Genomic DNA, 19,981 nt, shown 5'->3' with positions numbered 1-19,981 from the left:
TGCATCTGTCACCTCGTTGATGCAACCTGAATTGGGACACCGATAAGTAAAGCAGCAACGGAGTCACGTGGGCGAATGGGACCTCGTGCGCAACTTTCAGTTTTGTTAATTGAATTTCAGTATCAAAGTGTGTGTTTTCCGCAAGCCCTGATTGACGAAAAGCAGACGACTGGATGTGACGCGGAATATCGATTTGACACAGGCCTCGGAAGAGCAACTACCTCACAACAGAATGTACTTGTTCGGTAAAAAATATGGCATTCAGTGAGTAGGGCCTCAATAGCGTCTTATGAAAACATCCGGCTACGGTCACTCAAGAGTTCCCGTTGCGCCCCGTCGCGAAGAACAAAGTGTGGGAGAAGAAAGGAGGGAGCGTCTCGATCTGTCGTAGCAGGTAGTGCTGCGGTTTCTGAGTACCGGGTAAGGTGCTACACAGCTACTGTAATCCATCGGTTTCCAGCGGCCGTAATAGGGAGTGGGCCATACAGATCGTTGCCGATGCGTTCGAAAGGCCTTTCCAGACAGGGTAGGGGCTAGAACAGGCCTGTCAATCGAGATGGCAGCAACTTGCGCTGATGGCATTCTGTACACGAGCGCACTTACTTGCGCACGAAGGTGTACATGCGACGCCAATAGTACCGTAATCGAATTCGGTCGTACGTCTTCAGGACGCGGGCATGAGGGCAACTTGCATCTGCGTGTAAAGAAGCGTATATCTCGGCGCGCAAGTGGCGAGCAATAACCAGCAACCACTTTCACCAGTTGGAGAGATAGTTACGACGGTAGAGCAACTCGTAATCGTGACCGAAGTGTTACACTTGGTGGCGCAAGGCTCCCGATTCGCTCTGAAGTGACGCACCTGTAGCAGGAAGTGACCCACGAATCTCTGCATTGCTCAGCCAGCATATTAATGACAATAAGGGAAGGAAAACGTAAGTCATCAGGGGTGTAAATGCCACAAGCGTCACCAGACACTGGTGAGCCTGAAAGGGCGTAGGAATTATGTGCTTGCGGCCTGAACGATAAATGACATGGGTGTCGTAAACTTTCAGTCCAAGAGCCAAACCACGAAGACGACCAGACAGATCTTTCAGAGAAGAAGGCCAACAAAGTGTGTGATGAGCTGTGACGTCGTCAAATGGGCGGCGGAGGTTCCCGAGAGCCCAAATAAAGACCAACTACTTTTTTAAGTAACTGACTAGTTTGACTGAGCCGTTGCTAAGGGGGCGGATTGCACATTCCATGACGTACTCGGAAAACCTGACTTCGTTTGAGCCAGCACGACACCGTAAGCAATCCACTTGCATCTTCGTGGATCTCCCTTGTTGCTGATGGGTCTAAATATCGCATAGCGGCCGGGATGTAAGAAGCGAACGCAGTGTCGTAAATGCATCGTCGCATGATCGCGGCCACGCAGAACGATCACTGTCAGTGCTGAGTAGCTTCGCTAAAGGAGAAATACTGGTAGCAAAGTTGCGAAGAAATCGTTGAAAGTCAGAGCAGAAGCCAATAAAGCATTGAAATTCCTTTATCGTGGTTGGTTTCGGAATTTGGACACCGCTCGAAATTAGTTGCGCCAGGAATATTCCCCTTCTTAGGTACGACGTGGCCCAGGATGGTGAGTTGGCGTGCAGCGAAATAGCCTTTTTGAGGTTCAGATGTAGATCGGCGCTAGCAAGGCAGGACAAAATTAGTACCAATCAAACAAGGTGCATCATCGACATAACAAAGACACGTCTGATACGTCCGAAAGAATACCTGTCTGATGCAACGGCCACTAGGCCACCTGTGGGGCTTTTCTCCCCTCCACTTCTTCCCCTTCTCCCCTCCACTCCCGTCCACTGCTATTTATGTCAAGGTATTTGGTTCCTGCGCTTCGGGGTGGTAGCCAGCGCCACTAGGGTTACTCGGGGTGAAGGGGACCTTCTTTTCTACTACCGGGCCGTGACTCGAGCGTCTACAATATGTCGATAGGACGTATTCTCGGGGTATTCGGGACATTGCGGGTTCGGTTCCCACCCGGCGGGCATTTTGTGTCCTCTTTCGTCATGTCTTTAAAAATTCTTTACTGGTTTCAACGATAATAAAATACCTACAGCATTCTCCCCTATGCTTTCCTTGAAATTCTTGACGACCAACCCCTATTTCTATATTTCTCTCTCACTCAATATATATATATATATATATATATATATATATATATATATATATATATATATATATATATATTGAGTGAGAGAGAAATATAGAAATTAGGGTTGGTCGTCTCCACTTTCTTATTTTCCAAATTCTTTATCTTGACTAACTACATCCTCCCCTTTGCTTTCCGAGGTCTTCTTGACTGCCAATTCTTATTTCTGTCTTATTTTCAACGAGCCCCTCATTTTCCTATTCTGATTCGCTACATGCATAGCTAGGGCCTCTGATCTGGCAGTCTTGGTGCCATAGGGAGCTTAAGAGGGATCAACGCTGGTCGACCACTCTCGACTTGTCGTAGACGCTCGAGTCACGGCCCGGGGGTTAAAAAGAAGGTCCCCTTCACCCTGAATAGTCCGAGTGGCGCTGGCTACCACCCCCAAGCGCAGGAAACAGAAACATCTGAACATAAATACCCCAGAAAGTGGAGGCCAAAGTAGCCCCCTTATTTTCTGTCTGATATATATATATATATATATATATATATATATATATATACACAAGAGAAGAAAAACTTCGAACAAGGTAAAAGCACGATTGTGGCCTACGTTTCAGCAGAGAGAACTTGCTTTCCTCAGGGCCCTGAGGAAAGCAAGTTCTCTTTGCTGAAACGTAGGCCACAATCGTGCTTTTACCTTGTTCGAAGTTTTTCTTCTCTTGTGTTCTCTACCATCTTCAAAGTTCTACTACTCCCTATATATATATATATATATATATATGTGTGTGTGTGTGTGTGTGTGTGTGTATATGTATATACATATCAAGGTTGCAGTCGTCATTGCCAGTGCTATTCGGCTGTTTCCGAAATATTTAATAGTGCCGAATGACGTGTGTTTGTCTTGTTTGTTTGATACAGTGATAAATAAGCGAAAATAAAAGTCGAGAAAAATCTGCCGTTTTTTCAGGGAGCGGGAGTCAAACCCACATCTCCGCATAACGCGTGCGGTGCACTGACCAAATATGCTATCCTGCAGCGGCTTCTCTCTCGACTTTACAGCGGGGTTTATATTTACAAGTGCTCTGTGGACGGTCAACTAGCGCCGCCCCTCGACCACCGCAGGAGACGTAGAACTTAATTTTTACGTGGCGGCCGCTGGAAAAAAAATTACACCATCTTCCCGTGGGGAACCCTGATGAGGATGCGAAGCATCGTGGCGGTTCCGTGTGGTTGCAGTGTGTTGCCGTTATGTTGAGTGATCTGGTTTTTACTAGCGCCAGAGGGAATTCCGCGTCCGGGTCCACACCGGTGGCAAAGGCACACAAGTACTGTTGTGTTACGGTGAGTAGGCGGTGGATCACGAGGCGCCGAAACTCCTCCATCATGTTCGTGTCGATGTTGTCTCTGTGGTAGAATCGCTAGTCTCCGTCAGCGTTGGTGAGGTAAAGGTTGTTGACATTGGTGAACCGGCTGAGAGCAATGTACACGCCCTCCTCTTCGCAGCTTTTTCTTCTCCTTCGTCTGCTTCGGCGGTTCCCCTACGGGAAGATGACGACGGTGGTTGAACGCGAACCTATCTCATGATGGATTCTTTGGTTGGCCAATCCCTAGGGGCATCCTGCCACAATCAGCATCAGAGGCACTGCGGATGGGGCTGGTAGAGCTTTGCCACGGGAAATTCAACATCCTCCTCTAAAGTTTTCAGTTCGTCGTTTCCGTTGACGTTCAGCTTCGCGTGCCGTCGTTGTATCAGTAGCTTCTTGACGTAGTTTGAATAAGTCAAGGACATAAGGCGCGTTCGTAGCACTTGCTCCTGTCCCGGATTTGTAGCGTAGTGGGAAGATCACCGCGTACCTCCCGTTGCGGCCAGAGAGACGTGAGGTCGGACCCGGGCGCCGCGAACTACTTTTTTTTTATAGTGTAGTATCGCGCAGCTGCGGGTCTAAGGAGGAGAGTTGCGCGTGCGCAGTGTGAGTGCGGACGCCGACGCGGGGCATGCCGAGACTAGAGTGTACTAGAAGTTTTAGAGTGGCCCGAGCGGTGGCTTCTCCCATTGCTCCGCCGGGTCGACTTTCGCACAGAAAATAAACCGGTATAGCGGCGGCGCTGCTGTCCTACACCACTGAATAGCGGCCGCTTCCCGGCCCCAGCTCCTAGCCTGCGCGCGGCAAGATTTGTGCTGCTCGCTTCGGTGTTTGGCACCGGGGCAGCTGATTTATTGATCGATTATGAAGTTTAACGCGCCGACGCTACACAGGCGATGAGGGGCGCCGTTGTGGAGGGTTAAGGATTAATTTTGACCACCTGGGAATCTCTAGCCTGCACCGAAATCTTGAACACACGGCCGTTTCTCGCTTTTCTTTTAGATGCGACGCATCTCTTTCACTCGCCTTGTCCCTCCGGCGTCTTCCGGCGTAGTCCGCATCCCTCCCCCATTCACCTCGCCGCGCCGCTCTCACCGCAGCGCCATCTGCGTGTTAGCGCTCGCCGGCGCTCGCTCCGTCGCCATGCCAGCTGTGCGTGGGTGCGGGTTAGCGCGCAGCTTGCGCTCGGTTAACACATGCGCATGCGCTGCTATGCGCTGCTCCTCTCATTCCGCTGCATATAAACGCGGTACCTGCGCCGCTCCGCTCAGTCGTTCCGCCGCCACTCCGCCGATGACATCCTCCGATGACCACCGATGATTTGAATGGAGTCTAACAGGCCTGCTACCGCGATGGTCGGCGCAACCGTAAGAAGCACCGGCCACCCGATAAAATTTACGCCATCTTCCCGCGAGGGAAACCATGGGGTAGATGCGACGCATCGGGGGTGAACATGCTGCGTAAAATATGGACACACACAACAACAATGTACTTGCTAACATAACGGAAACGCCTCGGAAACCCCCGATGCGTCGCATCTACCCCATGGTTCTCCTCGCGGGAAGGTGGTGTAAATTTTCCATCAGAAAAGCGGCCGCCGTGGCAGGAAATCAAATCCCCGCCTTTGGGCAGCTAATTTAGAGAGTAAGCACCTTACGTTGTAATTCCGCTTGTGAAAATTTTAAACTAGTACGACCCAACATCAAATTGTCGACACCTTCCACCTAACGATACTTTCACATTTCCTGATGCGTATTCTGAAAACGCTCTTTATATACAGCTCCCGTTAACTCAAAGTCATAAAATTGTCTGAAAATTTTAAGATATGTGGAATGACAAAAATTTGTGACCAGGTCACTGAAAGAACAGCTGGTGCTCCTTATAGCTTCCCTGCAAATAGGTGCTTTCCTAATAAAGGGAAAATAATTCGCGGGGAAAACAATTTTTAATATTGCAAAAGAAACAACTTATATGATCCTCGCCTTTTTTCCGTTCGCATCTGCATCCCAAAAAAGCGTTCTCAAGCTGCTCAATGCATTACATCGGTTGTTGGTCGCCGACGCTACTTTCTATCTTGTTGTGAAGCAGACGTTGCATGTTTGGTGTTTTCCTGTTGTACGCACTTCTGGAGGCTCCTCGTCGTCCGCAAGGTCAGCTGCGTTGTCCACATGTAGCTATTTAAAAACGATGTAAGCGACAGACAGCATTCCGGTAACGGGGAGGTCGGTTTTGCACAGCGCGTGCTTCGCGTAAATTTGCCATTCACGACCGCGTTTGGCACGTAGTAGTGGGAGTTAAGTGTTCGAACAGGGAAATTATCAGCTGTCTGTGCTAACTTTGCCTTGTGTCCTCCCTTTCAAGATTTCTAGATATCCGTGGTCCTAGGAAAAAAAAACGTTTCGAGATAAATGGGGGCAATTGCGTACCGCCTATGGGAGGTAATTATGCACGGAGAGAAAAAAGTTTTGATTTGACAGATATTTCGAGATTCCAAAATCGAGTTAATCTTTCACGTTCGGTATCGGGAAAGTTTTCCCCTTCACCGATATTGGTTGCGGCGAGCACAGCGAGACCTTGACTGCAAACTTGGTTGGGTTCTATGTCGTGACACGGATGCATTTCTATATAAAAAGTCTAAACTAGTCCTGTGATTACATGCGAAGTTCTGAAATACGGTTGCCCCAAAATGTAAGCAAAGTATTCTTGTCCCAGGTAAATCTCTATGCTAGCGTTCTTATGCTTTTATTTGTTGAATACATTTTGTGTATGATTATTTGCGTTACATTTCATTTTCGTTGCCATCAAAAATGCAATAGAAATGTATATTTAGTACCAGTTCCGTTTATTTGAACTTTGAACTTTCTTTAAAGATAGACTGTGTATAGTTTCCCGCATTATACTTTATTTTTGCCTCGATGAATACATTTGTTAATGATCTTATCTATGTCTTGCTTTGGTTTTTTGTGCGTGTAGTTGTTCTCTCAGTATACTTGTGAATAAAATTTCTGTTTCTTTGATTCGACTTTTCTTCGACTTTTCTTCGTGAGGATGTGCTCCTCACCAATTCTCCCTAGGAAAAAAAAAGAAAAAAACAGAAAAAAAGCAGCAAGAAAAAGCAACGTTTTCATAGTAACAGGAGATGCGCTCCCGCGGGCACGGGCAACAAATTTATTTCTTAAAAGCAAAGCAATAACCAACTTATTCCATTAAAAAAGGAGGGCGGTGGTGAAAGAGAGACGCTTCACGTACAGATTGTTGGAATAAACGAATGGTACAGCGAACGTCTCAACACAAAAAACGCGAAGTAAGCTGACTCACAAGAACAACACGTACAAAACGGAGCTGGCTGGTGACCCATCAATTTCTGAAAATACCAGTGACCAGCTGCATGAGCAATTGCGGGGCAGTTCACAAGTTCAGAATATTCCTAGGGGCACACGCGCCAGCAACGCAATCAATTACAAGAAATATATACTAGTGGAAGCCAGGTATACCAAGTTACCATAAAATCGGTCATCATTAAGGCTCAAGGATTTTCTGTGTAAGGATCAAGCATTTTTGTAAGGGTCAAGCATTTTCCGTGACCAAAGCCTGTCACAGCAGAATGGAGGCAAGGAAAGAAGTGGGGAATAAGGGATTTTAGAGTTAACTAAACTGTCCAAGAAGGGGAGCTGTGGGGAAACTTCCACGCGAATACCGCCTTCGTGGTAACAAATCTACTCCCCAGAGTTGCTGCCAACTACCGTAAACACCCCCACCTCTGAACTGGAGTGGGATGCAGGAGCGGAGTCGTACTGAGAAGAAAGATGCGATTCCGCGATAGCAAAGACAGACAGACATGAAAAAAGAGAGGCAGGGTAACGTATGGTGGCCGACAGGTGTTCGGTACGGCGAATGAAACAAAAAAGTGTAAAGGGGCTTGGTATGCAGCAAAGGCGACAATTTTGTATTTCTGACCGAGGGAAAGGGGGAAATTGTGCTTGCCTACATTCGTAATTACCTCCTTCACCCGTTCACAGTTTCAAGCGTTTTTTTTGCTGATCAACTTCAAGAGCCTCTAAAAACTAGTTTTTGCATTTCGCCCTAACCAACACTATCGAGGTAATCCCGCATTCCGAAAAAAAATTGGTGTTGCTAAAAGATTCTCAAAGAAATCTTTCACTGATTCATTTATTCAACTCCTTTTGGCTGGGATATGTTACTTATACAAATGCCGAGAACTGTTATTAAGGATTTAACCCTGCGACGCCGCTAAAGGGGCCAAATTGTTTTTTTCACAAATGACACGGCTGACTATCCAAAAATGCCTAATAGGTGATGTCCACGCCTAGCCAAACGTCTCTTTCAAACGGCTTCAGATTTCATGAGCACATTGTGATTACGGTGTTGGAGGTCACTATTGCTGAAAATTTAAAAATTCCACTGAGAGTGAAAAGCGGTAAAATTGTTTCTGAGACATTATTTTTTTATCGCACGCCATTTGAGATATTGAACTGGTTTTTGTTAATTTAGGTAACTTACTCAGGTATCTAAACACTGTTCCACAACATTTTAGATGCAAAGCATCTCTTGCTCCCGGCTCTGTCGTCCGTCCGTCGTCCGTCCGCACCTATCCCTCTCTCCCTACCAGCTGTGCGATAGCACGCGCGCTTCTCCTCTCACTCTCTCCACGCCAGCTGTACGATAGCGCGCGCGCTACTCATCACCGCAGCTGCGCGATAAGTGCGCATGCGCGTCTCCTCTCTCATCTCCTCTTCTTCACTCTATCTGCTCTATATAATAAACCCGGTCCGCGTGCCGCTCCCTCAGTTGCGGCTTCGGTTGAGTGACGCTGCGCCGTCTGGTGTTCCGTCGTTTTCCGTTATTTGCATACCCAATCTCGTGAACGTTTCGGAACCTTCAAGATGCTTCGCATCAACTCAGGGTTACCTCGCGGGAAAATGGTGTCATTTTTGTCTATGACACTCACCCAATAGAGGCAAGCCGAATTTAGGGAAAACACGGTGTTTTTACATATTCGTCAATACCCACACAGCCAGTTGATATATCCCATTCATTTTTGATTGCAAATGCTGCCCATCCAATTGCCCAAACATTAATTTCAGGATTTTGTCACAACATGCGGATAAAAAGGCAAGCGAGGTTTTTTAAATTTACACACATCTGGACGTGAAATTCACTTGAATTTTCACGTGTTCACATAGCGCTTGGCTTTTCTAGGTACCTTCTGCAACCACGCACCTTCCGTAGGAGCCCTGCAATTCATCATAAATCTAAAAGATGAGACGGGTGGGTAAAAAGTGAAAAGGTTAGCGCTCGCAATCTGCTGGGACTTCCTGCTACCCCGCGCCTGCCATAGCGAGCCCATATTATTTATCATAAAACTGTACCGATGAGCATTGTTTATATCTGCTGAGATAGCCCTTCCCATGAGAAGAATACCCGTCTCCCAGTCGGCCTCCATCGTGTGTTGTCAGCGCAATTTCCTGCCGAATTCTAATTGTGTTTACTACCTGGCACTCTTCCTCATATCATGTTAGGATTGCAAGCAAAACAACCTCCCTCTTCTTCCATTCACTCTCCCCACCCATGAGCTGTGGGATAACCTGGCAACTAACAGCGATCTGGATGTCCAGGCACCTCTTCCTCCACAGCGAAGTCTGCCCGCTCATCACATGGGTTTCTGAAATTTGGAACCACTCCCACTTCGCCAGCTCAATAAAACGTTTTTCACTCACTGACTCACTCGCTTGAGTGCGCCATCTTGGTGCATGTTGCTTAGCGAGAGTTGCAGCAAAACACGAGTGCCAGTCGTTTCACATTACCACGACGCGCCTGTGGTTAGAGCCCATGTATTGACCGCAGGAGCTCCTGAGTGTGCACCACTTCACAATAAAGTAGCCAGATATTGCAATTAACAAATAAATGGACACGCGTTTTGCCCATTACTGTCAATAATATACTGGCCCACCCGGGCACCGCCGGGTACAACCGCTTCTATTTGTATATATAATATACTTAGTGTGATCTGTAATTTGGCTGTGTGGGTATTTATGGGCACTAGTATGCCTATTTAAATTTGATGGTAGACTTTTTACAGTGGAGACATTGTCTGGAAGCGGCTGAAGAAGACTCTGAAGCCAATTTACACCTGTAATTGATACCTGATTCATGATGAATACCTGATACATGATACTGAATAAATATGCTTTCTTGTGTTCGAACATTCAAAGTTATATCATCGGTGTTTATCACTGTGAAACTGTTAGGCCTCATTGCTATTTATTTTCATATTTTTCAGTTTCCCTATTATAATTCATTTTTTGCGTTTTACGATCATGATGGCACAATCAAAGACGGAAAGTACGTGATGGGAATGTATGAGCAACTAGCGACATGAACGCAAGATTGACGCGATGTACAACAGAAAATCGTTTTTACATGTTCCACTGTATTCCAGGCTAATTTGTTTTATAAATCATGTAAAACAGTAGTATTTTGATTGTTTTCGGTGTCGTGAGCATGGAATACAAACCGATTTCAATGGATAGCTTGAACAGTAATGGTCAGTGTAAGTGGTGACACCACAGGCTCCGAGCAACTAGACATGGGCTAGTAAAGTTAGGTTCGTTGAAGAAGGTGAGTGTTGTCGTCGTGGAGGGTGGTGAAGGACCCGATGACGAGACGAGGCAAGTAGACGATGAAGAAAAAGAAGTCTATTTACACTTATTTACAGGAGACGACGAAACATAGCACAAAACAAAACAAAAACTGAATTACAATTAAAAGGCGCCGCAGCGCACAAAGGGGGGTATCGCGGCACGATCCCTGCTGGGGGCCCGGGGGCCCAAAAAGGTGCCGAACCGTCGCGCGGTTGGCGAGGAATTCGTGGGGCTCTGGCGCCCACAAACCGCCACGGGAGCAAGTCTTGATGCGACCGCTCTGGGCCGCAGCTCCGAACAAACTAGTTGAAGCATGCGCGAGCAGGGTGCAAGCAAAGCCGCCTCCCCACCGTAGCGCACATGCCAATAAGGGTTTTGACCTCCGCTCCCCCCCTGTCCGTCCCCGAAGGTCAGGAGGACAGGAAAGCCTTCCCCGACGCCGCGTAAAAAGCCACCGGTAAGGTGCCTACAAAGGGTTGCGACTCGCTGGCGTCTGCGGAGGCTGCCCATCCCTTCCGCCCAAGGAGGGGGACAACAAAACCAGGAGAAGGCAGGAGGGTCGTCGTCCCAACGGGGTCTATCGGAGCTGTCATCATTACAGGGCTGTTACCAAAAATGGCTATGTGTTAAAAGAAGGAATAAAAATGGCCGTGTATCTGCTCCTTTCGTTGCAAATGTCCCCGAAAGACAATAGTCGACTGGCGCCCTTGCAAAGTAAAGTCCTGCATTCTCTTTCCCGCTCACATCTCAGGCTGTTCCTTTCTCGCCTCGTTCCTCCCAAGATAACACGCTAGAGGTTTGCTCATGTCAATTGAAATTTACCGCGTATCATTGCTCCTAGTCGGGTTTCTCGGTGCCAGCGCTGCCGTTCGGCGTGGACGCCAGTGAATTGAGCCCTCCTACTGCAAAATGTATAGAATCATGATGCCCTACCACCGAGCGTTACAAGCGAAACGTAGTCGCATCTACTGGAACCTTTCGTTGCTTGTCCGTTCGGTTTTTGAAATGCCGCCAGGAGGTAGCGCTGGCAACAGCAGGCGACGGTTTTCTGCCGTTGATGTAGTATTTCATTTGCTATCGGAAAAACCAAGCATCCCTGAATTTTTTTCATTGAATGAGTACTGAAAATATCACTTATGCGTTGAATTATGCCTTATATTTGCGTAATGTCTTATTATCGCTCAAGAATGTTGACAAGTATGAACGCTGATACCGGACTCAGACGTTTAGATTTAGCTGTGAGTACACAAGACTATTGCGCTGATTGTATTTCACTTAGGCCGGGTGGCTGCATTGAGTCAGAGACAGGCAGACACACATCCAGACAGACCACAATTTCTGCGTTTAAGTAGGCCAAGCAGGACTATCGCCTTTAAAATCGCGAACTGTGGGCGACAGCCTCTGGGTCAAGTTCCGTTAGATGGGCTCCCTGTCCATCTACCTGGTTCCGTCATCTTACTGGCCTCATGGCAAAGCTGGCAGACTGCGCATGACCCCTTTCTTGCTTTTGACGTTCCTATGCAAATAACCACCCAGCACAAATAATCGGTCTTTCAAAAGGGGCCGCCACAAATTTTTTGTCAATCCACTGCCTGTATTCGCTTTCAAAAAGACCGGTAAGTACTCATGTTTCGGACACCTCCCGCTGATACATCCGAAGCCGCTGTTGCACAGTCTGTGTTTCTTGATACATAAATTGTCTGATCCACAACAGCTGAAAATCTCCGAACCGCACAACTCATTTTTGAATTCATTACCACACAACCACTTAGCCGGTCGTGGAAACCCGCTGCGTTCATGTGCACATCAAGGTCGTTACAAGCCACAGCCTTAACGGCTTTCAGTGCGCGATCTCCCATTGGATTCGAATGAACATGACTGAAGCCATCTGGTCGACAGTTATGGAAATCAGTAGATGTGACATCAGTGACCCGGATCAACACACTTTGAAATTCTAGGCAGCGCAACAAAACACAATCCTACATAACTATCCCTTGGGGCGTTTTCAAGCACGCGTCATAGCACACTTTCCTCGCGGCAGACTAACCTGGGCCAAGTGCCCTCCAAAAATGTGGCGACTGAAAAATGATTTTCAAACCTTCACACGCACCAACTGCCAGGGAGCGAACCCAAGTAGAAAAGAAAATAATTTTTCTAAAAATTACTGAAGAAAAGTTGTGTCTCGGAGGCGCAAACAAGACCCTTCCTTTCTCTCTGAGGAGGTGCCCCGACGCAACTCGCCGGGGGTGAAGTGGTATCTAAGGTCTGCAGCGACACAACGTCGGGATATCAACATGGCCCAGGCCTTTTTTCCTTTGGTTTCTTTCTGCTGCACAGTGCATCACCACACCGCATACCGAGCCTGCAGTGGTTTCGGTGGAATCCAGCACAGAGAAGAACAATGCCGGCCCTTCCGTTTAAGGATTTATACCCGGTACACCTGCGGCTATACAGGCCTACCACCTCCATCGTGACGCCAGTGACATACTTTGCGCTGTTGAAGCCCTTGGTGAAAGCGACTGGAGCAAAGAGGGCATGAAAAGCTGCCCGGACAAAAGAACCTCATTTGTCCTCCAGTCGAAACGTCCGTAAACAATTTGTGCTTGATTTTTTTAGACTTGCGCCTGTCACCACTTTTTGATATCTCTTCTGGGCCATTGGAAAGTTTCCTCCTCGACTATATGTATATGTAAATCATCATCGTCATCATCAGCCGGTCTACGCACTCTGCATGGCAAAAGGCCTCTACCAATAGATCTCCAGTTATCCCAGTCCTGTGCTTACTGCAACCAATTTACACCCGCTAACTTCGTGATCTCACCTGCCTATCTCATTTCTGCCGTCCCCTGCCATGCTTGCCTTTTCTAGCGATCCACTCCGTTACTCTTAATGAACGGTTATCTTGCCTTCGCAATACATTCGCTTCCAGCACACATTTCTTCTTCTTAGTTTCTACTAATATATCCTTAACATGCGTTTGTTCCCTGACCCACTTACCTCTCTTCTTGTCCCTTAATCTTATATATTGTAGCGTTGATTATCACCGGGATTGGAGTAATTGACCCAGTCGCCCATGTCCGGACAATGCGATGTTTGCCACGGTACATGCCCAAAAACGACAAGACACAAGCAGCGCTTGGTGCGCGAGTCAGTTGAGGGCTGCGTTGGACGGAGCTTGCGTGGGACGATGAACCTCGGCTTCCTCGCTGCTTTAACTGCTCGTCAGTCGTCCAATAAACAACGCTTCAGTTTGGTGGAGTGGGCGGGTTCGCTCCCAGCGTGACCTCACCTTCGCATCGCAAGGCTTCGATACCGCGTCCTGGAGTTACGAAGCAGACGGCTGCAGCTCGTGATGCAGCGTGACACCGACCGAAACGTGGCACCATCTTTCCTGCCACCGGTCATGTGTTCTGGTGAGCTTCGCCAACGAGTCCCCGCTAGCTTCAATCGAACGGATGACAGCGACATCGAAGAGTGGCTGCCGCAGTACGAACGATTAAGCCCACACAACAGATAGAAGCATCGCATGGAGCATAATAACGTCGACTTTTATTTGAACCACATAGCCGAGTTGTGGTCCCGCAACAATGCAGCCACCATGATTACCTGGTCTACCTTCAAAAACCGTATTTTCGAGGTCTTAGGACGTCGCGCAATGCTGAAGCTTCGTGGTGACCAGCCTCTCAACACACTAGCGCGACGTCCTGGAGAGACCTTCACAAGCTATATCAATGGTGTTGTGGAAGTATGCAACCGTGTTGATTCAGATATGGCAGAAGCAGAAAAAATTAAGCACCTAAATAAAGGAATAGATGATGATGCTTTCCAGATGCTGTTAGCGAACCGTTGCGGACATCATCACGCACTGCCGAAGCTGCGACGAACTCCGCAGGCAGGGACCGCTTCCTCGGGGCTCTTCTGTCTATGGCAAGCCGCTGGCGATCTTGACAGCGGCGGGGGACGACGCCTCCTTGATGCGGCAGCTTCAACAGTTTGTTCGTGAAGTCGTTCGGTAAGTGTCACTTATCAACCTGTCGTCTGGATCTACAATGCCACTGTCTGTTCCTGGCCCATCTCCAAGGTACGGAGTTACCCCGCAGCCCACCGATGTGACTCCGCCAATTGTCTCGCCGACACTTCCAGCGTTTCGCCACATGATCAAGAAAGAAGTCGATGAGGCACTACCGCCCAATCTGTATTTGCACCCCTCAAGTAGGCAGAAGCCATGGGGAGACTGGTACGCGTACTTCCAAACCATATCCCGGAGGGGCCTAGGCCGGCCACACCCCCAAAGCAGCGACACAGCACCGTGACGTCACTTCCTCTATGTGCGCGACTTCATGCGACGTGCATTTTTTCTCCCCCCCCTTGTTTCCAATGCTTTGAAGGCAGCCGATGGTTTCGCTCCGTGCGCGGGGCTGGCCTGCGGCGCTGGGGAAGCTGACACACATGTGGTAGAAGTTACCCTTTTGTACCCGAGCCCCTGAGCTCTCCGCGCTCTTCTTGCGTGCCTGGAAGTTGACCCTGACCTATCATCGTGTAACTAGACAAGCGGTCGGCTCGGTGCTCTGAGTGCGCGCGCGCGGATGGACGTTTTCACGTACATGTGGCTTTTATATACGTTCCGGAAAGCAAACACTCTCACTGAAAGGCCATTCTACAACACACAGAAGGGTATACTATTGAGTTGGGAGCTCTTTCACTATATACACACCTCCAAACACGATTCGGTACTGCAGGTAAGGATTACAAGAAAGGCAGCCAATTAACCATGACTACATTTACAAACTGTCCTTCCCTTGAGAAATATTACAGCTGCATGAGCTGCTACATTTTTGCACTTTCATAAGCACTATTCTTTTGAATTTCGTTAACATAACTTCATTGCATTATTTCTTTATCAGGAACAGTGCCAGTAAGGAACAGCAATGTAAGATGGGAATTGTTCTTGCAAGCGTGATACGTTGATAAGAAATACACTAGCTCAAACGTACACGTTTTACACTCGGTCATGAATGTCGCATAAGTTGCAGTGCGGGTCATAACAATTTAGGGAAACAATATCGAGAATTTAGACAAACGATGGGCTAAGTAATAGTTGGGTTGTACAGCTTCTGGAGTACTCGAGAAATCTGTTATATGTCTTCGGTAGAGGGCTATTGGCCACAGTATCTGCACTGAAGCCATCAGGACGCAGTTTGATATCAGTAATGATGAGTGCTACCACTCACACTGTTGCCAATGTCAATTAGTTATTTTGAACAATTTGTGCTTTATGCACAGACAGATTTTGCTGCATAAAATAGGTTATTTATAAATGGACAAATACAGCAGGATCCGACTTGCGCCGATGTCCCCACTGTAGTCGTGAAGGCACAGCAAATCTTTACCACTTAGTTTGGCTTTGTCCATTATTCAACTGTAATCGTCACCAGCTTTTCACTTTAGGTCCCACCCCTGCGACTGAACAGGAACATGTCAGTCGGGTCCGTGACGATCCCACCACACTAGAAGCAATCAACGAGTACGCCCTTGAAAACGGACTACAAATTAGTGTAACGGCCTGGTTGACTTCCCCGTTCGGCCTACAATATGAACTGTCCGCAGCATGCACTGTTCTCAGTGTGAACCGCATTATCTAGAGTGTAAACTGTACATTTCAGTGTGATCTGTGCATGTTAGTGCCACTGACTGACTTTAATGCGTTGATTCTGCTTAAAGGAGCCCAAGACTGCAACTGTGTTCATTGTGCGAGCTCTGACCTTACCCTACAAAAAGTATACAAATATACAAACAAGAAACAGCAAGCATAAAAATAAAAATAGTACAACACAACTTGAAAACGGCAGCTTCACATACTACAAGGCTTTGTATCCCAAAACAAACCTTTCGCCCCGTTTCTGGGCCTTTTGGACAATCCAGGTAGTGTTGGTGCACCCGCTCTACGTGTCGATGAAGGCGTTGACTGCTACTTTGTCAGGCAGGTCCGCGCGGAACACCGACTCATGATCTGTTGACGCGAGGTTATCTCTGACGACCTCGAGCGGCTGCCCGTGCTCATCCTTAATGCAGAAGTCATAAGCTGCGCGACAATCGCGCGAATGCGAGGGGGACGCGCGTGGAGCACGCAGTTATGACGACGAACCATGTGATGGGCAATTCTGCGCGAGTGCGAGGCACAGACGAGTATGGCGAATTAAACGCTCGCTGTTGTTAGCAGCAGACGAGCGACCGACGTACGCGTGTTCTTTCGACCGAATGAGAGCAAACGTTCTGCGTTTCGGTACGGAGACCAAAGGACCACTCAGGAGGAGGAAGGAGGAGGAATAAACTTTATTTATGCGAGCCTTAGGTGCTGCTGTCTGGGCACCCGCCTGGTGGGGGGTTTCCTCTAGTCCGGGATACCCTGGCCTGCACTGGCCACCCGGGCCCTCTCTACCAGGCTACGCTGGGAGGAGAGGTCGGAGTTGGTCAGTTGTGCCACCCACTGCTCGTAAGTAGGTTGGAGATTGGGAGTAAGGGACGGGGTTTGTTGACACCCCCATACCAGATGGTATAGGGTGCCAGGATGGGGGCAGTATTTGCAAGATGCGGGGTAGAGGGTGGGGTACATTGCATGGAGTAGGGTATTGTGGGGGTAAGAGTTTGTTGGTAGTCGCCGGAGTATTGTACCTTCGGTTCTAGATAGGTTTGGGTGGGGTGCTGGGTATTGTTGGCGCCCGCGCCGGTAGTGGGCGAGTATATCGGCATATTTTCTCAGGGGCGTGGGCTTGAGGATGTCGCCATCTTGAAGTTTGTCACCCTCTCGGGAAACGGCCCGGTGTGTATGCGCGCGGGCGGCGGCGTGTGCCGACTCATTTCCTTTGAGGGCTTCGTGGCCAGGTGTCCAGACAATCTGTAGTTCAGGAAGTTGCTTAATTTGTTTTAGTATAGCCAATGCTGGTAAGGATATTCGTCCGATCAAGAAATTGCGGCATGCAGCTTGGGAGTCTGTCAGAATTACTGTGTAGTTTTCGCAAGTGGTGGCAGCTAGGGCGATAGCAACTTCTTCGGCTGTTTCTATAGATTTTGTAATGGTCGTGACTGCGGTTAACTCTTTTCCGTTGGCGTCGGTCACACTGGCAGCGTGCGCAGATTTGTGGGGGTATGGAGAGGCGTCTGCATAGCGACTGAAGGGGAGGTGGTCATACTGCACATGGATTGCTCGTGCTCTTGCTGCTCGTCGTGCCTTGTTATAGGTCGGATGCATATTACGTGGGATTGGAGCCACTCTGATGTGTTGTCGAATTTGTCCGGGGATGCGTGTCTTCTCGTCTGGTTGTTGTGCGGTCCAATACCCTAGCCGGCGGAGGGTCGCTCTTCCCGTGGTGGTGAGTTGGAGGCGTGTGAATTGAGAAATTCGGTGCGCTTCTTGGATTTCTTCCCACGTATTGTGGACGCCCAGTTGTAGTAACTTGCTTGTTGCCGTTTTAGGGGGCAATCCTAGTGCGGTTTTGTAGGCTTGCCGTATCGCGGTGTTCAGTTTGTTTTGTTCGGAGGGTTTCAGGGCTAGGTAAGGAGCACTGTATGCAATCCGGCTGATAAGGATGGCTTGGATTATGCGCAGAGTATCTGATTCTTGGAGGCCAAATCTTCGGTGAGAAACTCGATGGATAAGATGCATTAATTGTGAGAGAGTACGTTGGAGTGGCAAAATTGTTTGGGCACCCGACCCGTCTTTAGGAATAGTGAGTCCCAAAATTCGGAGGTGGGGGACGTTAAGAACGGGTTGATTATTGATGCTGAGTTCAGGATCCGGTATAGAGTTGGCGCGCTGTTTAGGTGTTCGTTTACACAGTGTAAGTAAGGCGGATTTTTCTGGGGCACATTCCAACCCCCGGGCTTGCAGGTATTGTTGTACTACTTGGATGGCACTTTGGAGGGCGTCTTGTTGGTCACCTATGGAGCCCGTAGGAGTCCAGAGTGTCAGATCGTCGGCGTATAGGGCGTGTCGCAGGTTGGGGATAGTTGTCAACAGAGGAGGTAGATCTTTCATACCGATGTTGAACAGTAATGGAGATATCACTGAGCCTTGGGGGGTTCCTTTAGGCATAGTTTGGAAAACGTCGGAACGGAGGTGCCCGATTCCCACCGTTGCAGTGCGATTGGTTAAGAATGAGGCAACGTAGTCGTAGAGACGTTGGCCGCAGTTAGTAGAGGCAAGACCTTGTAGGATTGCTTGATGAGTGATGTTGTCAAATGCTCCTTTGATGTCTAGAGCCAGGATCGATAATTTGTGGTGATTGGTAAGTTTGTCAATGATATCTTCTTTCAGTTGGAGTAGAACATCTTGGGGTGAGAGGTGTGAGCGTAATCCATACATCGCATTCGGGAAGTAACCGTTGTCCTCTATGTGGGGTGAAAGTCGGTTGTGGACCATGTGTTCTAGGAGTTTTCCAACACATGAGGTTAATGAGATGGGCCGCAAATTTTTTGTATTCAGAGGTTTTCCCGGCTTGGGTATGAGTGTTATTTCTGCGTGTTTCCATTGTGGTGGTAGGGAGCCAGATGTCCATTGGTTGTTGATGTACTGTAGTAGGCTTTCGAGGGCTATTGGGTCGAGGTTGCGAAGTAGTTTGTTTGGAATTTTGTCTTTTCCTGGGGTGGTGTTTCTTGTGAGGTTACGCACTGCGGCTTCCATTTCGGCTATTGAAAAAGGTTCATCTAAGTCTAGATTGGGGGTACCGGTGTATGGTGGGATAACTTGCGTTTGGTTTGCCGATGTTGCTTTGAGGGGTTTCTCTAGTTCTTGTATGAGGTCTTGCTCAGTGCCCGGATGGTTGTGTATCAGTCTACGTAGTTGATGCGCCGTCGTCGATTTGGATTCTTTTGTTCCCATGAGAGAGCGGAGAAGATGCCAGGTGCGACGGGTTCCCAGGGTTCCTTGAAGTTTATTGCAAAACTCCGACCAGTTTTGTTGGCTTAAATTACGAGCGTAAGTTTCTGCTTCGACCGTGAGTTTGGCGATGCGAATCCGGAGCTTACGGTTTGTCTTGCGTTTTCTCCATCGTTTAAGGAGTCCGTTTCGGGCTTCCCAGAGGTGCAACAGGTGGGCATCAATGGCTGGGTTATCTTCAGTTAGCGCTAACTCTTTCGTATGTTTCGAGGCTTCTGTGAGGAGCTGTGCGGTCCATTCTTCTATATCGTCGATGGGATCGGTGGGGGAGTTTTCACGAAATTTTTTCCAATCTGTCAGTCTGGCCGTGCCGACTCGCTGCTGATTGTTTTTGCGGTGTGGGATTTGAAGTTGGATGATGTAGTGATCGCTGCCTAAGGTTTCGTCCAGGCAGGACCACATGGCATCGTTGATGTTAAAGGTGAACGTGAGGTCAGGGGAGGTGTCTCTTGAAACACTGTTGCCGATGCGGGTGGGGGTGCCGTAGGTATTGCAGAGGGAGAGATTATTTTGTTGTGCGGCTTCGTGAAGCCGAGTTCCTTTCCGGTTATTTCTCAGATAACCCCAAGCTGTGTGCGGAGCATTGAAGTCCCCGAGGACAACGAGTTTATGTCCTTTGGTGCGTTGGCGTACGTGTTTTAGTAGTCGGTCAATTCCAGAGAGGGATGAGGTGGGTGAGCTGTATATATTTAGAACGTAAAGGCTGGTATGGGACTTCCGGCGGGGCAGCAGTTCGATGAATGTGTAGTCTATTGTGGTGGGAAGGGTATGTGCCTGCGCCTTTTGGGAGGCTTGGACTAGGATGGCCGTTCTGGATTTGGGGTCTGTGGTGTATGCTGTGTATCCTCGTAATGCAATGTGGTCGGTGTCAGTTTCTTGTAGGGCA

General features: G+C 48.4%; 1 protein-coding gene across 1 annotated transcript in view; it reads left to right on the top strand.

The window, feature by feature from the left end:
- LOC144158919 (uncharacterized) overlaps window positions 1-9,991 on the top strand; it is an 89,203-nt gene extending 79,212 nt beyond the window's left edge. Inside the window, exon 6 of the mRNA XM_077690108.1 lies at window positions 9,800-9,991. Within this exon, the coding sequence (XP_077546234.1) occupies window positions 9,800-9,898 (99 nt within the window). The 3' untranslated portion in view covers window positions 9,899-9,991. The remainder of the gene's footprint in view (window positions 1-9,799) is intronic.
- The last annotated feature ends 9,990 nt before the right edge of the window (window positions 9,992-19,981 follow it).

The sequence above is a fragment of the Haemaphysalis longicornis genome, unplaced genomic scaffold, assembly GCF_048455015.1.
Source record: "Haemaphysalis longicornis isolate Haplotype H1 unplaced genomic scaffold, Haemaphysalis longicornis Haplotype H1 scaffold_10, whole genome shotgun sequence".
Classification (NCBI taxonomy): domain Eukaryota; kingdom Metazoa; phylum Arthropoda; class Arachnida; order Ixodida; family Ixodidae; genus Haemaphysalis; species Haemaphysalis longicornis.
Note: the sequence above shows the minus strand (reverse complement) of the source record. Positions and strands in the feature narration are given on the sequence as shown.